The sequence below is a fragment of the Cicer arietinum genome, unplaced genomic scaffold (genome assembly GCF_000331145.2).
Source record: "Cicer arietinum cultivar CDC Frontier isolate Library 1 unplaced genomic scaffold, Cicar.CDCFrontier_v2.0 Ca_scaffold_6068_v2.0, whole genome shotgun sequence".
NCBI classification, from domain to species: domain Eukaryota; kingdom Viridiplantae; phylum Streptophyta; class Magnoliopsida; order Fabales; family Fabaceae; genus Cicer; species Cicer arietinum.
The window spans coordinates 5,224-25,000 of NW_027339715.1; the positions used below are offsets into that span (position 1 = coordinate 5,224).

At 36.2% G+C, this 19,777-nt stretch overlaps 1 protein-coding gene across 3 annotated transcripts; it reads right to left on the reverse strand.

The window, feature by feature from the left end:
• Positions 1-1,287: 1,287 nt before the first annotated feature.
• On the reverse strand, positions 1,288-18,894 carry LOC101496442 (E3 ubiquitin-protein ligase UPL3). Of its 3 annotated transcripts, none has more exons than XM_012715995.2 (18): positions 17,783-18,894; positions 17,366-17,476; positions 17,129-17,245; positions 13,621-13,791; positions 13,378-13,539; positions 12,968-13,216; positions 12,690-12,811; positions 11,224-12,616; positions 10,336-10,443; positions 4,121-5,695; positions 3,794-4,018; positions 3,609-3,713; positions 2,885-2,965; positions 2,728-2,796; positions 2,504-2,632; positions 2,195-2,317; positions 1,702-1,923; positions 1,288-1,508 (listed from the first exon to the last, which is right to left on the reverse strand). In XM_012715995.2, exons 1-17 carry the CDS (start codon positions 18,629-18,631, stop codon positions 1,858-1,860), a joined length of 5,655 nt encoding a protein of 1,884 aa, XP_012571449.1. In that variant the 5' UTR covers positions 18,632-18,894; the 3' UTR covers positions 1,288-1,508; positions 1,702-1,857. The 3 variants fall into 3 exon arrangements, with proteins under 3 accessions (XP_012571449.1, XP_012571447.1, XP_012571448.1); XM_012715993.3 differs by having other exon boundaries at positions 1,288-1,596; XM_012715994.2 differs by having other exon boundaries at positions 1,288-1,621.
• Positions 18,895-19,777: the final 883 nt, after the last annotated feature.

The window sequence follows — 19,777 nt, forward strand, 5'->3', positions numbered from 1 at the left end:
AACAAATTCAAGCCATTTATAGCTTTATCAAATCCATCTATGTCCTATCGTGCAAATCTATATTAACCCACAGCCCAGAGGGATAATGCGGTGTTTTTTCCTAATTTTCTTTTACATTTTAAAGAAATAAATAATATCTTCAAGACTAGTTGAAGTCTATAAATCTTTATGTGATCTCAAACAATCTCCAAAATCATTGTTTGGTAGATGTAGTTCAACTACACACCAGTTTCTATCGCAATTTAATTGCAGGATGCGTTTAGGTGACTGTACACGTAGATGATATTGTCAGCACATTAGTGATCAATCTGGAATCACCTGGGCAAAGCATTTTTTTCTCTCATTATTTTCAAACAGAATATCTTGGTTGGCTTTGTGTACTTCTTGACGATAGAGATGACATACTTCAAGAATTGTTTGTGCTTATTATGCAATTGACATTTGAGAGGAAACAAGGTTGATGAAAGCATTATAATAAATATAATTTGTAACTTATTCCCTCCTATGATGTGTCTTGTCTTTCTCTGAATGAGGGGGAAAAATTAGGCAGTAACCTCTCCTAATTCTCATTTAATTAACAAACATCTACCGTAAGTTCTTAATAAATTGAAAGACACCTTATTCTCTATTTAACACGATTTATTTTTGCTACAATACAAAAAATAAATACTCAACATAACATAACCCTTTTACATGAATTCTACATTTCTTTAACTAGTTAATTGAAAGCAACTTTTATTTTCCATTGGTCAAATTAAATGATTCACTTGAATAGCATGCCTTACACAATCTGGTTCAAAATGTTCACAACTTCTTTTCATGAAAAACATTATTTATCTACTTTAAATCTGGCACATGAAACATGGTTTTGAAGAAAACTTGATACACTCGTAAATAAATATGACAAAAATATAATACCATTTGGTGAGGTTTCAAGTACAAATGGCAGAAATGGTGTTACATTGCATGTCATTAGTGGCGATGGCGATCTGATAAGAAAGGTAAGGTAAGGGATGAATTCCAATAACAAAGGCATTACCAGGACTTTTTTGTTTAAATCATTAAAGATAGGTTAATGGAGTTAACTTAAGGGAGTGTAATTGTCTTCTAGTGAAAACTCAAAGCAACTTAATGCATTTTTTCCAAAATAAAAAATATTTCTAACATAGAGAAATCAACAATTATAAGGCTTCAAACCAGCCAATTGCCTTCCGCAAAAAAGAAACTTACGACAAAATTTTACAATAGAGCTCCTCATGTCAGAACTAAGAGGAACATACATAATAATGAGACCACAAAGAATAAAATTTCAAATTATTTCTCTTCCCTTTACCATCTTTTCTTACATGTGATTACTAATGATTTGACTTACAAACAGAATAATGAAACCTTTTAAAGAACAAATCAAAATTTCATATGCCTATTTATTTACAAGTTCTAACAGATAAAATTGAAAAAAGAGCTCCTTAAATTCCCTTGCACCTTGAAAATGTGGCGAACTGATTCCACTGCCATTCACGGAAGAAATCTTATTACTTCGTAAAAAAAAAGAGCCTCCGTATTACTTTGAAGAAAAAATTACGAATTGTTCATAAGCTGCAACAGAGAGAATGTGATTTATCTAGAATCGAGTCAATCGTTTATATCAGAAACAGATAGAGATCAAATCCTACTGAGTACTGAAATAAAAGATCAACTAACCTGAACTACACCACAACTTTGTATTGAGCATCAAGAACGAGTGCATTATTTTAGAAGCAGAGGACAGTACATGCAAACAATAGATAACCGAGTCTCCAGAATAAACTGTGGTTCCTCCATTAACATTCAGGGTTAGGTTGGTTAGTTCTGGTAAACTCATGATAAATCAAAGGATCCCTGGCCTTCACTGATTGCATAGAGTAGCTTTTTGTACATAACTTCCTGTTTTATATTCGACATCAAAGATTAGTACCAAACGATGCAATATCAGAGATGTAATCAGTACACTTGGAAAAGAATCATAATTTAATCAACAATTTTAAGCTGCAACTATGTTATTTGGACACTGGAGTATTTTTGGTACACTTTCATTTCTGGATATAATAAAATGAGAAAAACAAATTCCAAAACTTTGGTTACGCCAAACAAGGAGCAAGGAATGACGTGTAGATGTGTGCAAAAGAATCATTTCACTTCAGAACATTAACAATACCTTGGTAGAATAAGGAGGAAGCTTCAGGTAATTAGCACATGTCATAACACTGGGCAAGTCATCATCTGCTAATTCTGAAGGCACATTCCCAATAGACGAAGTATTTACTGCAGTTGACGACAGCTGCATCCAGACGGAAAAAAATGCCACGAATACAGAGGTTACAACAAATATTAACATGCATACAAACCATTCCAATGATATGAAAAAAAGAAAATATAAAGCACAAGAGAAAGATATCCAATACAAAATTAAGCCATGCATAAGCTATAAACAGAAAATCATGTTTATGAAAAATATGTCTAATACCTTCCTCACAATCGTTAGTTTTGGATTTAGAACTGCCAGCCCACCAGGTGGCAGCCTAGGCGCACCAGTAACAAACTGACAGAAGGCACGCTGTTGTTCTGGAGTGAACTCTCCCATAATTTTAAGTAACTGAAAATAGCACCCAGCAGGATATGCATCAAATACAACTAGCCCAAATTTCCCATAATACACGGTAGTTCTTAACATGAGGAAAATAATCATACATTAACAATAGCAGGGCTCTTAGCAGTGTATCCATGGTCGAATTTTATATGCTCAGCAAGTGTCTCTCCCTGCAGAAAACTTACAATCTTGATGACAGGTTCTAGGATTTTAATTATTGTTGAAAGCAATGATGAAATTTGGAAATAAAAAAATCACCTCCCACAACTCTCTGCGACCGCAAAGCAAATTATCCAGTTCTTGGGGAGTAAAAATTTGTAAAGATGAAATGTCAAAAACCTGCATTGAACAGCACACATGTGCAAGTAAAAAACTGTTAGTAATGAGCCAAATTTATAACTACTGCCCAACAACATTCTCCTCCTCTCAAGTGTCATCCGAAAAGAGGAACATAGTACAACCACTATCTTCCACTAATTTCGAAGACAATATCTTCAGAATGTCTATGTTTGATATTCAACAACTGAATGCGGCAAATTAATTTTTGTGCCGGGAAAATCGGGTTTGTGCCTTGGTTGTAGGGAGCCAACATAAGTAAGAAAACAGTAATCTATATCTAATAAGCTTCCTATTGAAATATTCATGAGATATAGATCCAATAAGTACTCACCAGTTTAAGATATCACTAAAATACCTAATGATCTCTAGTGAAACAGAACACCTCCTAACCATGCACCAAGTAAACTCAAATGCTCTAATTCAAAAGCCTAGCAACTAAAGCAGAAGGATGAGTGCTCCATGATATCTAACTAAAATTGTTAGGAGAAGAAAACCAAGAGGAAAAAGGTTGGTAGCATATATAAACTATGAAAATGTTGATGCGAGATACTTTGCACTTGAAAAGGGAAGAGGGGGCTTATTTAGGGAAAAACACACGTGCCATATGCACACTGTTAAAGCTAAATTGATCTTAGCGTACAACCTGGTTAAACCCTGTTCTGAATGCTTCCATTTGTCGCATGATTCCAGTCTTGACAGTTGCGTCAACCACCAAGGATACATACTCCTCCAAATTGTTGATATCAACCTGAGAATTCAACAGGAAGTTGAAAGATTTAAATAACACAAACCAAAATGTATAAACTTGCTGAGAGTTTAACTGCATACTATTTCATCTCCTGGTTTCAATATGTATTCTGGATAGCCAGGAAGTGTAAAGTCCAAGCAGAGATCTTCAATTTGGGTGCCACGAAAAACAAAGTTAGTGTTTGCATCAGTAGCACTACCACCAATGGATTTTATATGATGCTTGCGCCGAACAATGGCATTCAACTCTTGCAATGTCTTCCCAAGCTCCGCATCAATGAAAAGAATGTCGTGCAAATCAAGATCCTAAAACAAATTGAAGGTTAGATATATAGATAGAATAAGCTGCGATATAAGTTGAAGATGCATATGTAAATGGTTAAGACATAATATTAAACAATTACACACTTGACCAAGAACAAGCTTATAAAATGCCACTGAGAATGGCAGATCCAATAGTCGTCCATCTTGAAGAGCTTTAGCCATCACACGGCCTAGCATCCGAAAACGCTCAACCACTTTTGTAAACTGGCTACCCTCCGATACATCACAACTTGTAGGCCATGGCCGAGGAAACAACCCCAGAGGAGCTTGAACTAATTCCCCATCTCCAGCAACATTAGGGCTAGAGCCTTCACTGTTTTTCATTTTCTTCTCATCTCCATCAACTTCCATTTTATGTTTCTCGGAAAAATAAGATCTCCACATTTGCAATCCAGCTTTTTGTAAGTCGTGACTTAGAATTGTATAAAACTCAAGGGTGGGACCCAGACCAGTGCCAACTTCACCAAAATATTCTACTTCAAGTACAGCTTTTTGGCTAGAATACATCTCCATAACTTTTGCAGCAGAATCCAAAATGCGATTTCGTGATACGCGAACCTTTTGGCGCTGCAATCTCCCAACTCTCATCCCTCTTTCAGTTGTTGATCCAAGACCATCAGCACCTTGCTGCTGCTGGAGTCGATAGAGTGCACGAGATAATCCAAAAGCAGTTGAATAAAAGTACTGTCGTCGAGTCTCAAAAGGAAACAAGAAAGGGCATGCTTTAGTCAACTGGTTACACCATGAGGGAAGACCGCCACTGCACAGTACAATTGCATCCTGTATTTGCCGGGCCAATTTTGGGGTAAGCTTGCTATTGACAAATTCCTCTGGAAACACCCTAGCACCAGTGGTAACACCTAGCTCATCTAAATCAGAGATTTTTCCCTCGGCAAAACTATCATTAAGCATTTGGGCCCTCAGACGAGGTGCAAGCTGGTTCAAACCTTCTAGCACACGTAGTAGTGCCAGAATATTGTAGGTAGGATTAGACTTTTCTAGATCACAGGGCAATTCTCCCTGCAATATACCGTCTAGAACTGACGTATGATGCAACTTAGCTTCAGAACTGGAATTAGAGGCCGAACCAGATTTAGCAGCATTTGAAGTATTTGAACTTGATTCTCCAGTAGGGTCCCTATCCTTCTCGTTTGCTGCCCTCTGATAAGTGATGGTGTACATTTCACCCCATGGACTACTTCCATCACCGGAAGCAAAATCACTTCTAGCAAACCTATCATCATCGTCTTCATCTAGCACAAACTGTCTTTGAACTGCCTGATATACAGTCAGATTTCTATTGAGCTGTTTCCCACCAGCAGAAAAAATCAATTTTGGAGGATCATTAGAACTTCCAAACAACAGTCGTCCGTGCCTATCTCTGCCACCCCTGAAACCTCTGCTATTAGCATATCCAAGTCCAGCCATGGCAGCAGCAGCAAATGACGTTGCCCCCCTTGAGCTAGATGAATGGCCACTTCTAAAATTGGCAGAGTCAGATTCCCTGGCTGTACCAGCTTTGCTGCTAGAACCTAAAGCTACATTAGTGTGGCTATCACTTGTTGCCGCAGCTACAGTACTCCCTTCAGCTGGGTCACCCAATTTCACATCATGTACTTTGTCAGGAGAGCAAACAGGAAGAGAATCATCCCTCAGCACCTGCATAAAAAAATTACAACAAGCTAAGGGTCTATTTCACTATAATTACATTTATTCTTTTCTCCCCCCTTCTTTTATCTATATGGGGATGAATGTGATGAGACGAATGAGATTTCCAATGGTGGTAAAAGTACGAATGATCATGATAACAATGACTACTAAAATACACATTAATTGCATTTAAGTTTGATAAAGTTTATTAAATACAAATACTCCCTCAGTTCTCGAACTATTGATGTTCTCATTTTTTCTTTTGGTGTTGTTAGAAGACATCAGAATATCTTATATTATCTTGATATTATTTTAGAATATTTGAGATTATCTCATGATTAGTTTCCTATCTTAATATCTTAGAAAATAGTTTCCATATTATCTGAGTTACTATTACTAGTACGATGTGTTTCCCTATTTAATTTGGAGTCTTTAATTAGTATACAAAGGTCTTTTTGTATATAATCATCCATCACCAACCATAATCAGATTTTGATGTCTTTATTCTTTCTCCTCTCTCTTTATCTAAAAGCATAAACTTCAACATGGTAGCAGAATGGTATTGTCATCCATGGACCATGACATGTCCCATCACTATTTCGCTGCCGAGTTTCCCTAAGTATGAAACTCTACACATTTAGATTTGATACAAATGACTAACACTAATCCTTATTTATAGAGATAGATATACTTGATCTTAACTAAATAGGGAAATCAAGAAACAAATCATTACAATAATAAGTACTCCCACTGTCCCTTATTATAAGACCCTCCAACACATTTAACGAGTATTAAGAAAAGTAGTCGTGGTAATAAATTTGTTAAAAAGGTTGTTACTTTTACGTATTTATCTCTATAATGATTGATATAAAATTCAGTGTATGTTTTTATTTTTTTTGATTGTGCAACATCCTAGACTAATTGTTAGTAGTCCTAGTCAATACAACTTCCTATGTGTTGAATGTAATTATTGCAACATCATAATAAATATTAAATAGAAGGTGTGTGATCTCATAAGACACACAAAAGACACATAAATTTCTCATATTTTACATGGCATCAGAGCAAGTTCTGACTTTGACCTATCTCTATGCTTCACTACCGTTGCCGCCAGCGGCATTTTCCCCGACAGCACCATAACCACCGTTTTTCATAGTTTTTCCACAGTTCTGTCCTTTTTAACATTCTTACAGTTGTGCCAACACCAGCTGCACCTTTTCCAGTGAGATCCACTGTCCAAAACCACCACACATCACTGCTCAATCCTTTGGCGAGCATGACAGTGCTCTTCTCGTCGCCAACAGACACTGCACGCGCCGTCACGATTGTCCACCTTCTCGGCGTTTGCGTCCCACGCGCCTCCACCAAACCCATGCGTGCACCTGTCTCTGACAACCATATTTCATCGTAGGCTGTCACGGACGGCCCTCTGCGGATCTAGTCATCATTTGGTGATTTTTCAGTAACCTCTCATCTTTCAATTCCCGCCCTCCGCACTGTATCTGATGTTGCTTTTTTCTTGCGCTTTTATTTTCACTATTCTCTCGCTCATTCCTTGCGAAAAATTGGTTGGTTTTGCCAATAAGGCAGGCTTGGCTGCTGCTTTGAGAACTTGGTTCCAAGGACAAGGTCGTGAGGACCATTCACTCAGACAATCCAAGGATATTCCCACCGACGATCAATCCGATGGTGACTCTATTCCCACACATGAATTATTGATGGTGCCTTCTCTTCTCAAACTAGTACAATAGTTGTCAAACTTAGTTTCAATTTTTGTGATAAAATGTTTTGATGTAACAAGTTTAAAGCATAGTAAGCTTTAGTTTGATGGGGAGTGTTAAAATTCAGTGTAAGTTTTTATTATTCACAATCATTGTGCAACATCCTAAGTTAATTGTTAATAGCCCTAGTCAATACAACTTCCTAGACGTTGAATGTAATTATTGCAGCATCATTATAAATAGAAGGTGTGTGAAAACTACCTTATAATATAACTAGGTGAAAAGGGGTCTTATAATTAGGGATAAAAGAAGTAATATGAAAACTACCTTAACAGATAACTTGACATACTCTAGTATAATATAAAATATATTATTCTTTTTTAAAAAATATAATATAAAAGATGTTATAAGATATTTTATAATATTCTAATAATTTATAAGCACTACTTGGGCCATGTCTCTAGCCAACTGGGGGCTTGGATTTTCCCAATAAGGGTTATCTTAGTTATTATCATCATTACTTTTTCCTATTTAATTGTTATTATACCATAATCATATTTTAAAATCAAGTGGGATAAATTGTTATATTCATTCTTTTTATCCATGAAATAATTCTTTTGGATAATACATATGATAATGTAATAATTTTAATATTTGTTAGAGAATTGCAATGTCAAAGTGGAAAAATATCATTTCAAAGTTAATATTTTAATAAATTTGATTGCAAACCGTGTGCCTTCAACTGATTTAACATTTTAAAATGTTTATTAATTATGATCTTAAAATGTATGCATATATATTTTAAACTTAGTAAATAACAAGGTCCTCAACCAATGATTTGCAATGGAAAATAATGATTAGTAAATAACAGTTGATATGCTTTATTATCTATTGAAATAAATCAATTAATTTATAGTTTTTGACACATTCTAAAAAAAATATTCAAAGTTAACATTAACCCATGCATGAAACGGGTTATTACAATAGTTAGGAAACAAATCATGACAATAGTAAGTAATATGAAAACTCATCTTAAGAGATAACTTGAGATACTCTAATATAATACAAAAGATATTATAAGATATTTTATAATATTCGAACATAATTATTTCAAATAAAATAAAGAGGGTTATAGATAGATTGACAGCGTTAGATTTGCACAAGTTCTTATAGCAGATTATTAATAAAGGTCCTTAATTCCTAGCTCAACTGGCAAATGTCAATATTGCTAGATTGAGTTTGAACTCGGGACTTCGCAGTAGTGTGAGTTAATTATGGTGGTATTTACCATCTTTTCTAAGACAAAAATAAAGTATTTTAGTATATATACAATAATATTCTACATCAATTAAATAATTCTTACTATGAATGCACTAACCTTAAACATCATGGAACGAAGGAAGTATTGAGAGGAAAAAGATAAAAAGAAACAACAACACTAGAAAAAGAAAGTATTGTCAGAAATATCTAATGCATTCCCCGGTCGGGGAAGTTAATTTTGGGGGAGAAACTATGCGTTTTTGGGATCTGTGTGCTCCCTCTAAGGGGTCCTAATGGTTTGGACTTGAGTAGACTGAAAACAGGCATACAGCCTTGGCAAGAACGTCGTTCCGTGGAATATATGACTCATGCTCCTTTAGGTTCTTTAAATCTCGTTGGCATAGCTACAGAGATTAATGCAGTCAATTATGTCTCTCCTGGAAGTTGGTTAGCTACTTCTCATTTTGTTCTAGAATTCTTCCTATTTGTAGGTCATTTATGGAACACGAGAAGAGCTCACACAGCTGCCACAGAATTTGAAAACGGAATTGATCGAGATTTTGAGACTGTCCTTTCCATGACTCCTCTTAATTGAGACATGAAATCCAATGCTTGACGTAGGAATCACTTTGATTTTAGTATACATATTGGGTTGAATTGAGCAAATCATATTGAAAAAGTATTTGTTTTTTCAATTCATTTATATCTAATCTTTTTTGGGGCTCCGCTATATCATCACCACGTAGTCGATCCCCAAAAAACCAAGCCAATCTAAACCAATAAAATAAAATGAAATCATTCACCAAGAAAAAGAATAGGGGGATTTGAATCAAACCCTCGATAGTTCTTTGTTTCAAACTATACCGGTTTTCAAGACCAGAGCTATCAACCACTTCTCCAAAAACTAATTTCTATTTTGCCTTTATTCCACTCAATAGAACATGATCATACAAACTAATACCCTTTTTCTCTATCTATAGATAAACGGTAAAGATATCCAATGTGAATCTATTATCTAGTTCTCTGTCCGTATATGTATGCATGGTCCAGCAAGCCCTTATTCTAAAGTAAAAAAAAAACAAAAGCTACTCCTCGGTCCTTGCCTCAAAAGGGGGTGTCATATAAAATCAATGGATTCATGATAAAACCCTCCATAATGCATTTTTTATTACATTAGAAATTTTTTAAGGGGTGGGAAATCAAATGGTATAGTTCTTTTGTTGGTAAATTGGAGGATTAGAACATGACTATTGCTTTTCAATTAGCTGTTTTTGCATTCATTGCTACTTCATCCATTTTATTGATTAGTGTACCTGCTGTATTTGCTTCTCCTGATGGTTGGTCAAGTAACAAAAATGTTGTATTTTCCAGTACATCATTATGGATTGGATTAGTATTTCTAGTGGGTATTCTTAATTCTCTCATCTCTTGAAACTATTCATTCTAGACCAAAAGACGAAATGACCCCTCCCCCCAAGATAAAAAGAACAATATCACTGGAAGTAGTTACATAATGGCAAGATATGAATAAAAACAAAAATAGACAAGTCAGAAAACTATAGATGATGTTAACAGAAATCTAACAGTTTGAATGACATACTAATATGATAATAACAACCATGGCAGTAGGCTAAGATCTTAGCAGACAAAGAAGAAGAAGAAACATACATCTTCATGGTCGTCGTCGTCGTCATCTTCATCATCATCAGAAATATCATCATCTTCAATCACCAAATCATCATCAATCTCAACAGGAGATATAACCAATTCTTCATCCTAGCTCACAAAAGCATCCAAAAAAAATGTCAAGGATAGAAAGTACTTAAACAGTCCAAGCCACTTAATGCATGCCAGTAAAAGCCATCATCAATTAAATGCATCGACTAGACTTGGGCATAAAATTTTCCACATAAACAAAAGTTAGTTATGGATAAAAACAACTCAACAAAAATTCTCAAAGTCTAGTGATTATAAGTAATTTATTAGATGAGGGATGCATAAGTTATAGGTGATTATAATAATCTTGCAGGTTCGGACAACAGTTAAATGTAGTGATTTCAGGGAAGAGCATAATATTCTATGGGAACTCTGCACTGCAGAAACTCTTTCTTAAGGTAATCTTTGTTGGGGTTATTATGCTATGCCCATGTAAACAAAAATCAGATCTGCCAAAAGCTGACAAACGTTTTTTAAATCTAACAAGCAGTCTGACACAAGAGTACTTTGGGCTAAAAATGTGGGTCTTGTACAGTACAGGTCTACCCAAACTTGTATTGAAATTCAATTTTATAACAAAAAATGAGGGTGACATGGATCAAACTAGTAGCCACTAGGCTATAGAGGCTCTAAATCCATATCAAGAACATACCCCTGAAAAACTTAAGCTAATAGGTGAAGAAGGCTCATGAATTCTTTTTACATCTAACAAGAAGAAGGAAGGAGCATAAGCGTAAGGATAAACATAATCCAACAAAAATTAAATAATTTTATGTGACAAACCAATGCAGACTAAAACTATTTAATTATCATGAGTCATTCCAAATATTAGCAGCCCACCTCAGATGTTGAGTCACCATTTGTAGGTTTCATGAAAGCATCTTTGTTGAGATCTTCTCTTCTCCGTGCAGCATTCCTTGTTTGGGGCCCTCTTGCTTCCTCCTGTGCAGGCTTTAATACAGCCTTACCCTTGACCTTAGATGAGCTCATGGTTTTATCTTGAGATTTTTCTTTTCTAGGAGTATCTCCTATATTAACAGAAGTTCTTGATCTAGTAGAATGACGACGGACAGTGGATGGAGTACAAGTAGAAGGAGATGAAACACCTGCTCCTGTTGGAGTTGTTCCTGATTCCGATTTCCCAGCAGGAACATTAGACTTTTGACCAGATTCACCACGCTGGACACGAGGCCAGAGAAACTCCTCGATGGCTGCTAAACTTGCTAAAGGATCAATCAGTACAATATTGGATGAATAATCCTTAAGTGACTTTTCACCCTGGGCTCGACAAAGACGCAGCTTGTAGGGCTGAGATAATGCACTAAGTCCAGAGGAAAGACGTGCACTTCCACTAGATGATCGAGATGGCGGACTCATCCTAACAGAGAAGTGCTCCAAGGAGGACAAAGCATTTTGAAGCTTCTGAACCAAGACAGTCATAGGAGCAGCAACCCCATTGTCAGTGTTAGAAGGTAGTGCAACAGCTACAAATGACTTAAACCTCGTAAGTGCTAGTTGGCGAAGCTTGAGCATATTGGTTTCGGAGATTCGATGTTTAGAGGAATATCCACAAGAAAGGTAATTCAGCAAAGCTTCAACAACACCGCTACCAATAAATTCATAGGTAGACACACCATCTCCTTTGCCAAGCTCCTTTAACATGTCAGAAATCACCTGAATCAAATATTCTTCTGTATTAGCAGAATTATTTTCCTGACCAAATCCAGAAGCTTTAACTTTTCCCTTTGCCTTAGCTCTTTTGTCTTCAACACCAGTATTCAACTTCATGCAAAGATTTTTCAGGTGCAAAAGATCATCACTAACACCCACTTCAACGTCCCCAGGATCAGAAGGAAAGTACTTGTCTTTAAAAGCTTTAGCAGCTGAGCTAACAGATGACCGAATGCTTGAGTTAATTGTTGGAGTTTCAACAGAACTTGGTCGCACGCCCACATTTGCTGGAACTGGACTCTTCAAATCGTCTAGGAGAACTCCATCGGGATTTGAGTTACCACTGCGTAAGTGATAGCGGCTAGGGCGAGAAGATGCTCCTAATACAGAACCATTATCCTTCTCTCCAGAAGAAATAAGTTGGTCAACTGCATGGACCACACCTTCTCTGACAAACATCTTAGAGAATGTTCCAGGAAGCTTTTCCATAAGAATTTCTGCAATTTGCAAGGCATGAACCAAAAGATGTGGATCTTTCCATGCTAGAACGCCAGCTAAGAAACTACATCATAGAGACAATGCATGAGTTGTCTACAGAGAATAGAGTGACTGCAACCTAATTAAAGTTCTAATACCTTGATATATTTGTCACACTCAACAAAGACTGGATCATCTCAGCAGTGCTGAAATACATCAATTTTCCAATGACAGAGAGACATTTGTGGCGAACAGGACCACTAACGCTGGAACCATATATCTATTTGAAAAGAAAGTCAGTATTATTGATCAGTCAACAAGAAGGAGAAATTTATAAGCAAAAGAGAAATATAGAAGAACCAAAGTTTTTTATTTTTTATAATCTACAAAGCAAAAGTAGAACATCATTACAATAAACCAAATTCCAAAATTGAACCTGCATCAAAACTGGGAGGAGGTCCATCTCAAATTGCTGAAGTAACTCAGGCTGATCATTTAGTATTTTCTCTCGAGCTGATATCTCCTGAACATTTCCATTTGAGTCTTCTGGAGTCCCAGAATTGTTAGCAGGAGAGTTTTTCAGAATGGGGCCTTTCAAAAAGACATTGGAGATGACTGGAAAAGACATAGTTCCTTGAGGCAACGGAGGCAGAAGCTCATTTGCCAGATTCACAATCTCAAATATCTATTTATTAGAAAAGAAGATTAGAACAGCTTCATCTCTTCACATAAGAGAACTAATTTTTTTCAAGATTCGAGTGGTGTGTTTAATTTCACAATCAATGTAATGAACCATAAAGAAACGGTAAATTTAATTGACCAAATGAACGCCAAAGTGTGCTATACCTGATCTGCTGGCCTACTCAATGCAGGTGAAACAGAGGTATTGGACGAAACTCCAGAACCAGATAGTGTATCTTTAAGAATGCCACTAATTCCGAGGAGAAACAATGTTTTAGCTCCAAGAGAGGACCCACTTGCACACGTGGAAAGAAGTCGGATCAAACCCTGTACATGTCAGTGAAATCAAGGGTACACCCCATCACAAATAAAGACATTAGATTTAACACTAGCAAAGACTACACGTACAGTATATGTTGATGTGCCGAGAGAAGCCTGGCCACTTCCAGAACTACTAGTAGAAATGAGAGACGCAGCTTGTGCTACCAGTCCATGATTGCACAATTCATCTAACTTGTCTGGTGATGACGCAAATGCTTCAGCTATTCGAGTCAAACAAATGGAGGCGTGCTCGAGAACCTACAAAATTCAAAATTGAATATTGTGAACTATTGGAGTATATAATTTAGCACAGTAGAGTAGAATTAGACTATCCAGACTGACATATATTCTTCTGTCTGGCTGTCAGTTAGACTTATAACTATCCATAGCAGACTAGTTTATTCTATAATCCCTTAATTCACCTCTATATATAATAATTATATATGACGTGTGATTCTAAATATTAATTGGATCACTCGCAATACAACTTCTGACTATTTCTGTTCTAGAATTTTTCTGTCAACATCTTAACATGGTACTCCCTCCGGATTCAATTACAAGCAAAAAATTGTCTACATTTCATGGACTCAAATATAAGCAAATGTCAACTTATGTTGGCACGTTTAGTGTTATTATTCCAAAAATACCCTTAAATTAATTTCTTAATGTTGTTAGGATGTTAGGATATGACAATTATAATTAGGGGTAAGTTAGTATATTTTATTTTTACATGAAATCAAGAAAATTGGTATTTTTGCTTATAAATGAGTCCATAGGGAGTATCAAAAGCCTATATCTGATCAGAATCCATGGTGTCAGAAAATTATCCATCACCGCCTCCTTATCCTCCATTGCAGAAACTCCGTTGCTGCATGTTCCTCCCTTAATTATTCACCTGCCAGCAGTGTTGTTGATGGCGGAAGGCCACAAATCTGCCATATAAACACGCCATAGGCTGCAATGGCGCCGCCGTGGCAAGCATTCCTTCACAAACTGCACATGGCGGTTGTTTAAAAATCTGAACACTGTGTGCCAGTAAATCTTCTGCTTCATCACATCTTCACTGACCACTCCAGTGACCTCCGACGCTGCCACGCATCTTCAGAAATACTGGATGATGAAAATTTTCTCATGTGACGGAAACAAACAAGTCACATCAGTAATCAAAGGTATTGATTGCAACATCTTGACAATCTCATAATTCCAGACAAATTTAACTTTGAACAACAGTGTGACATTGGCAAAGTATGTAAAGCTTATCTTGCTTGGGAGCGACAGGACTCACTGCTTTTGTCCTTGTTGCAATCATCTCTTTCCAGCACCAAGCTGCATGATCATACTCTCCCAGAATTTCTTCTCAGAGTGAAAGCTATTGTTGATTCTCTATTCGCCATTGGAGACCCAGTCTCACCATAGGAAGAACTAAATGTGATCCTTCCAAAGGAGTATGAATCAATTGTAATTCTCATCGGCAGAAAATTTGAATCTTTTCAATTCGAAAAGATTGAAGCCTTGCTCTTGGTACATGAAGTACAGATTGAAAACTTTCATCAGAAATCTTTGTCTGATGACAGTTCTGTTAATCTCACTGATGTGGCATCTAACAAGCACTCCTATTCCTCTAATCTACCTCACGCCTATGTAGTGCAGCAAGCTGGTTCGGTGTCCTGCATACTTTGCCCCATCCTCTAATTTTTCCTCAGTTTATTGGTGTAGAGGTCCTAGTTCTCGAAGAAACAATTTAGGTCTTCAGTCCTTACTTTTACCTTTGGCTCCACACATCCAGCAGCTGGACCAGCTGATTCTTGATTTCAGCCTCCTCATGCTATGGTTGCAAATTTTGGTTGTCACCATCAACACTGGTACCTCAATTCCAGAGCCTCTCTTCACGTGACATTTAATGTTAAACCTATTGATCCCATATCGACTAAAGATATGACCAAAGTAGTCCTTGTAAGGGTTGGGTAATCCTCACCTCTTCTTGAGCTAGCTTTTGCGGTTGACTTAGTGTTAGCCCAATTTAGAGAAAGTATTGAAGCATATCATAGATCTGTTGTCGGGACAATTTTAATCTGTCAATGCTCTATATGTCCGGTCTAGGGCACGGAGGGTGTTGGGATCTCTCATCAACTAGATAGATATGATTAAACCGTTAAAGTAGTATTCTTATATAAGAATAGAGCAATCCTAATCTCTTGAGTTAGTTTTTGGGGTCGAGTTGGTGCATCCAAAATTCTAAGAAAAACATTCATCAACTTGCACCGTTAGAAGGTCCTAACCAGACCATCATAGGGAACAAACTAGAGTCAGACTATTCATGTCTCATTTTCGACTTATTTTCCTTCACCACTTGATTCTAATTTCCGGTGTTCCAAAAACCAGAGCAGCCGTGGTATCAAATCAGCCAAGCATTTGAACCGGTCAAAACTCAGTTAAACTGGTGGGAATTGGCTTGGTCCGGTTCAAAGATTGACTTTCTATTATTTGTAAAAAAATTGAAAATGCAGCAGGTCTGGATCGAACTCACGCTGGGACCTTGGCACACATGCCACTAAGTCACTTGTTCCTTGGTGACAATCAAGCTGCTTTTTTTATATATATCCGATACCAACTTTGATCTTAGAATTTAATACTTAATTAATTGAATACTGTTACGCCGTGTTCCTTTTCTCGTTCTTTACTCACAAGCTATTTTCGTTGCCTCCATCCTAGTTTCTGTAGTTATCATTGACACATTGTTATCACACGAAATTCAACTCCACTCATTTATAAGATAAGCACTCCAACTAATTCTATTTTTGCTTGGGGATCTTGACTACTTTCTAAGGAATTAAGGTCATGTCTCTCAGATGGATCACTTCTAGTCACTCAAACTAAATGCATCTGTAATCTTCTAGCTGAACAAATATCATAGGGGCAGAATCCTATATCTTCTCCTGTGGTTGGTAGCAGCAAATTATCCTAAAGAAGTTGCAAATTACCTATTTGATCTTAATATGACCAGGTCTGTTGCGGGTGTATTACAATATGCCGCCAAACTATACCTGAAATCAACTAATTGGTGAACAAAGTGGGCTAGTTTATGTCCTAGCCACTTTAGTATTGTTAAACAGCTGTCAAATGAATCCTGACTCCTGAGGCTATCATCAAATCACCAATCATATTTCAAAGTCTTAAATTCTTTCTATTCCTTCTTTTATCTAAAACCCCAGGACTTCAACAAAGTGCAGAAAGTAGAATTAGACTATCCAGATTCATCTAGACTCAACTATGTCTAACTGCTGGGAGCTAGACTGACTAACATAACAAACTAGTGGATTCCGTTATCCCGTAACTCACCTCTATATGTAGAAACTGTGATTCTGTATTGATTGGACCACTCATAGTAGAACTTCATATTCAACTCATCTCTCTCATCATCTTCTAGATTTTTTTTCTCTACCATATCATCTTAATATGAATACATCATTAGATTATTGACAGCATCCGCTAAAGCAATCACAATTTCACAAACAAAATTTCCTTAAAAACGTAGAAGTATCAAGGACGGTTTAGTGTCCATTTATTTAAAGTATGATAACAAAATTGACCTTACCTTGGAATCATGATACTGAAGGAGATTCGTCAAGAGAGGAACAGCTTCCATCACAAAGTCAGCCGCATCAGAAGGAAGCTTCTTGCACATATTAGCAGCAGTTGACAATGCCACCCTCTGAAACATGTAATTATGTCCATATAGGTTTACTGATTAATGATAGTAATCACAAAATGAATTGTGGCTATTGAAGATTATAAAAATCCTCTAGATGTAAGGATTTCATTGATGAGCTACCTGAACTCCAGTCGAGAAGAAGTCCAAATAAGAAAGCACGGCCATCAGAGCACCGGCTCGAAGACAAGCAGTAGGGTGCTCCTGAGAAATCTTCTTGAGTGCTTGAAGTGACTGTTCATGTCAACAATCACACGCATTAGAGGTCAAGACCAAACAAGCATAGAGTAGCATAACGTCTACCAAGTAGTAAACTTTCAAGGCACGTAAGTCATCATCAAACTCACTTGCTAGTAAAACAAAGCACACTCTATGCTTGACAATAGAAACCAACACAAACAATGACTTAGAATCCTCATAAAACAAATTTCTAAAAATAATTCAACATAAAACATGTTACTTTTGTCCCAAATTCTCAATAAAATAACAAATTATCTATGAGTGTATGATGTAAAAAGTGATTGATTAGGAAAAAAATACCTGCTCGGCCAAATCCATATACTCTATGGTAAGCAATCTGGCACAGAACATTGGCACAGCACCATAATGCACAACAGCAGCACAAGATGAAGGGAGCACATCACAGAGATGAGTTAGAGCCCTTGCAGCTAGAAGCATGATATCAGGGTTGCCCTCATGGTTAAGCAACCCCACCAACACAGGAACAAATGAATCAACGGAAAACGTGCTGAGAGAATCTTCAGTGCCAATAGAAAGAATTTCACATAACTGCGTCAATGCCTCAACCTGTCTACCTTCTTCCCCATCGGCACGCAACTCGGACAGAATTATCTTCAGCCTCCCATTCTGATGAGAAGAAGATGATGAACCACCACCCACCGGAATTAGATCATCGAATCCAGCACCGAGTTTCCGAAGAAGCCCCTGAAGAGCACTACTAGCAGACGTTAAATTCTCGTGGAAGATCCCGGCTTCACCATCACTGTCATCATCATTCTCATCATCGTCATCACCGGCACCACCATTACCTCCGATAATCAAGTTTAATCCGACCAAGCTTCGCTCTTGATCTCGGTCACCATCCCTAACCCTAACATCGTGTTCTTTCTCCTTACCTTTATCGGAATTATCCCTGTCGGAGTGATTCTTACCGCGGCGATCACGGCGCGAACCGGAGGAAGATTCGTTAGCGGGGTGAGAATCCATTGATGAACGAGAACGAGTGTTAACAGCAACAGAGGTTGAATTAGAGATCGAAGAAAGACGAGTGCGCTTTGTTGAAGTTGAACGAGTGGTGCGAGGCGTCGTCGATGATGATGAAGGGGCAGTTGAGGAACCCTCCGCCCTCTTCCGGCTACGTGTTTCCATACAAGAACACAATCCCACCTTCAATTTCACTCACCAATCTCTCGATCCATTTTTTCTTCTTTCACATAAAATTATTAATTTAATTAAATCAAACAAAAACCCTAATTTCAATCCTCAATTGGTACTCGTACAGTACCAACCCTGAAATTAAATTAGAAACGTATTGTTTGAGTTTCAATATGAATGAATGTATCGAACAAGGAATTGAGAATCTAGAGAAGAAATCAATTGAAGATAATCAAATGCATATAATAGAAATTAAATGGTAGTTGTTAGTATTATTACTGTTACATTACATTATAGATTTTATTTTAATTTTAATTGAAATTTATTTGATGCGTAACTTTCTTTGCCATAAAAAAGGGATCCATGTCCTCGTCACTCCAATTGAAACAGTGAGTTTTGTTCCGGTCACTCCACGTCGTTTTCAGATGAAATAAAAGGACAAAACTTACCCACCTATTAGTCTTATTTTCCACGAGTTTAAAAATTGTAAAAACATAAATTAATTTTACACTCTTATAAATAGTCTATAATCTCATTTTTTTTCTAATAAATTTCAGCAACGGGGTTGAATTCAACGTAAAGATTAAAATTCAAATTTTTTTTCATATATGTATTTATCTGACACGTTTAGAATGAAATTATTTTGTATAAAAAGAATTTAAACGAACTAAAATAAAATATATGAATCATATTTTATTTTATTTTTAAAGAGTTTAATTGTTATCATTTAAAAATTTAAGTAATTGTACATATAAATTAAATTCATTTTAAAATTTATTATTTTTGTTTTTATTAATCAAATAAAACTTTAATAGTTATGCAATGTAATTTAAGTAATTGTACATATAAATTAAATTTATTTTAAAATTTATTATTTTTGTTTTAGTTATGCAATGTAATGTGTACAAAGTTTAGTAGTTTAAACATTTATAATAATATAACGATTAATGATTGTGATTTTTAAACAGTACAAAAATTATTTACATTGATCATGTATATAAATTAAATTTATTAAATAAATATTTAAAAATATTATAAATATTTTATAAAACAATCATTTAAAAATAAATAAAAGTGTCTAAAAAAACTCAAGAGATAAAATTACAACATTATTTGGGTTTTTTCGAAAATGTAATTTCT

What these genes read in the sequence shown, in the direction of transcription:
- LOC101496442 (XM_012715995.2), bottom strand. Translation starts at nt 18,631, where the DNA reads ATGGAAACACGTAGCCGGAAGAGGGCGGAGGGTTCCTCAACTGCCCCT. An exon ending in TCTTCTCGACTGGAGTTCAG is followed by an intron (nt 17,246 to 17,365) that starts GTAGCTCATCAA and finishes TACATGTTTCAG; the next exon opens with AGGGTGGCATTGTCAACTGC. An exon ending in TCAGAACAGGGTTTAACCAG is followed by an intron (nt 2,966 to 3,608) that starts GTTGTACGCTAA and finishes TGTTCAATGCAG; the next exon opens with GTTTTTGACATTTCATCTTT.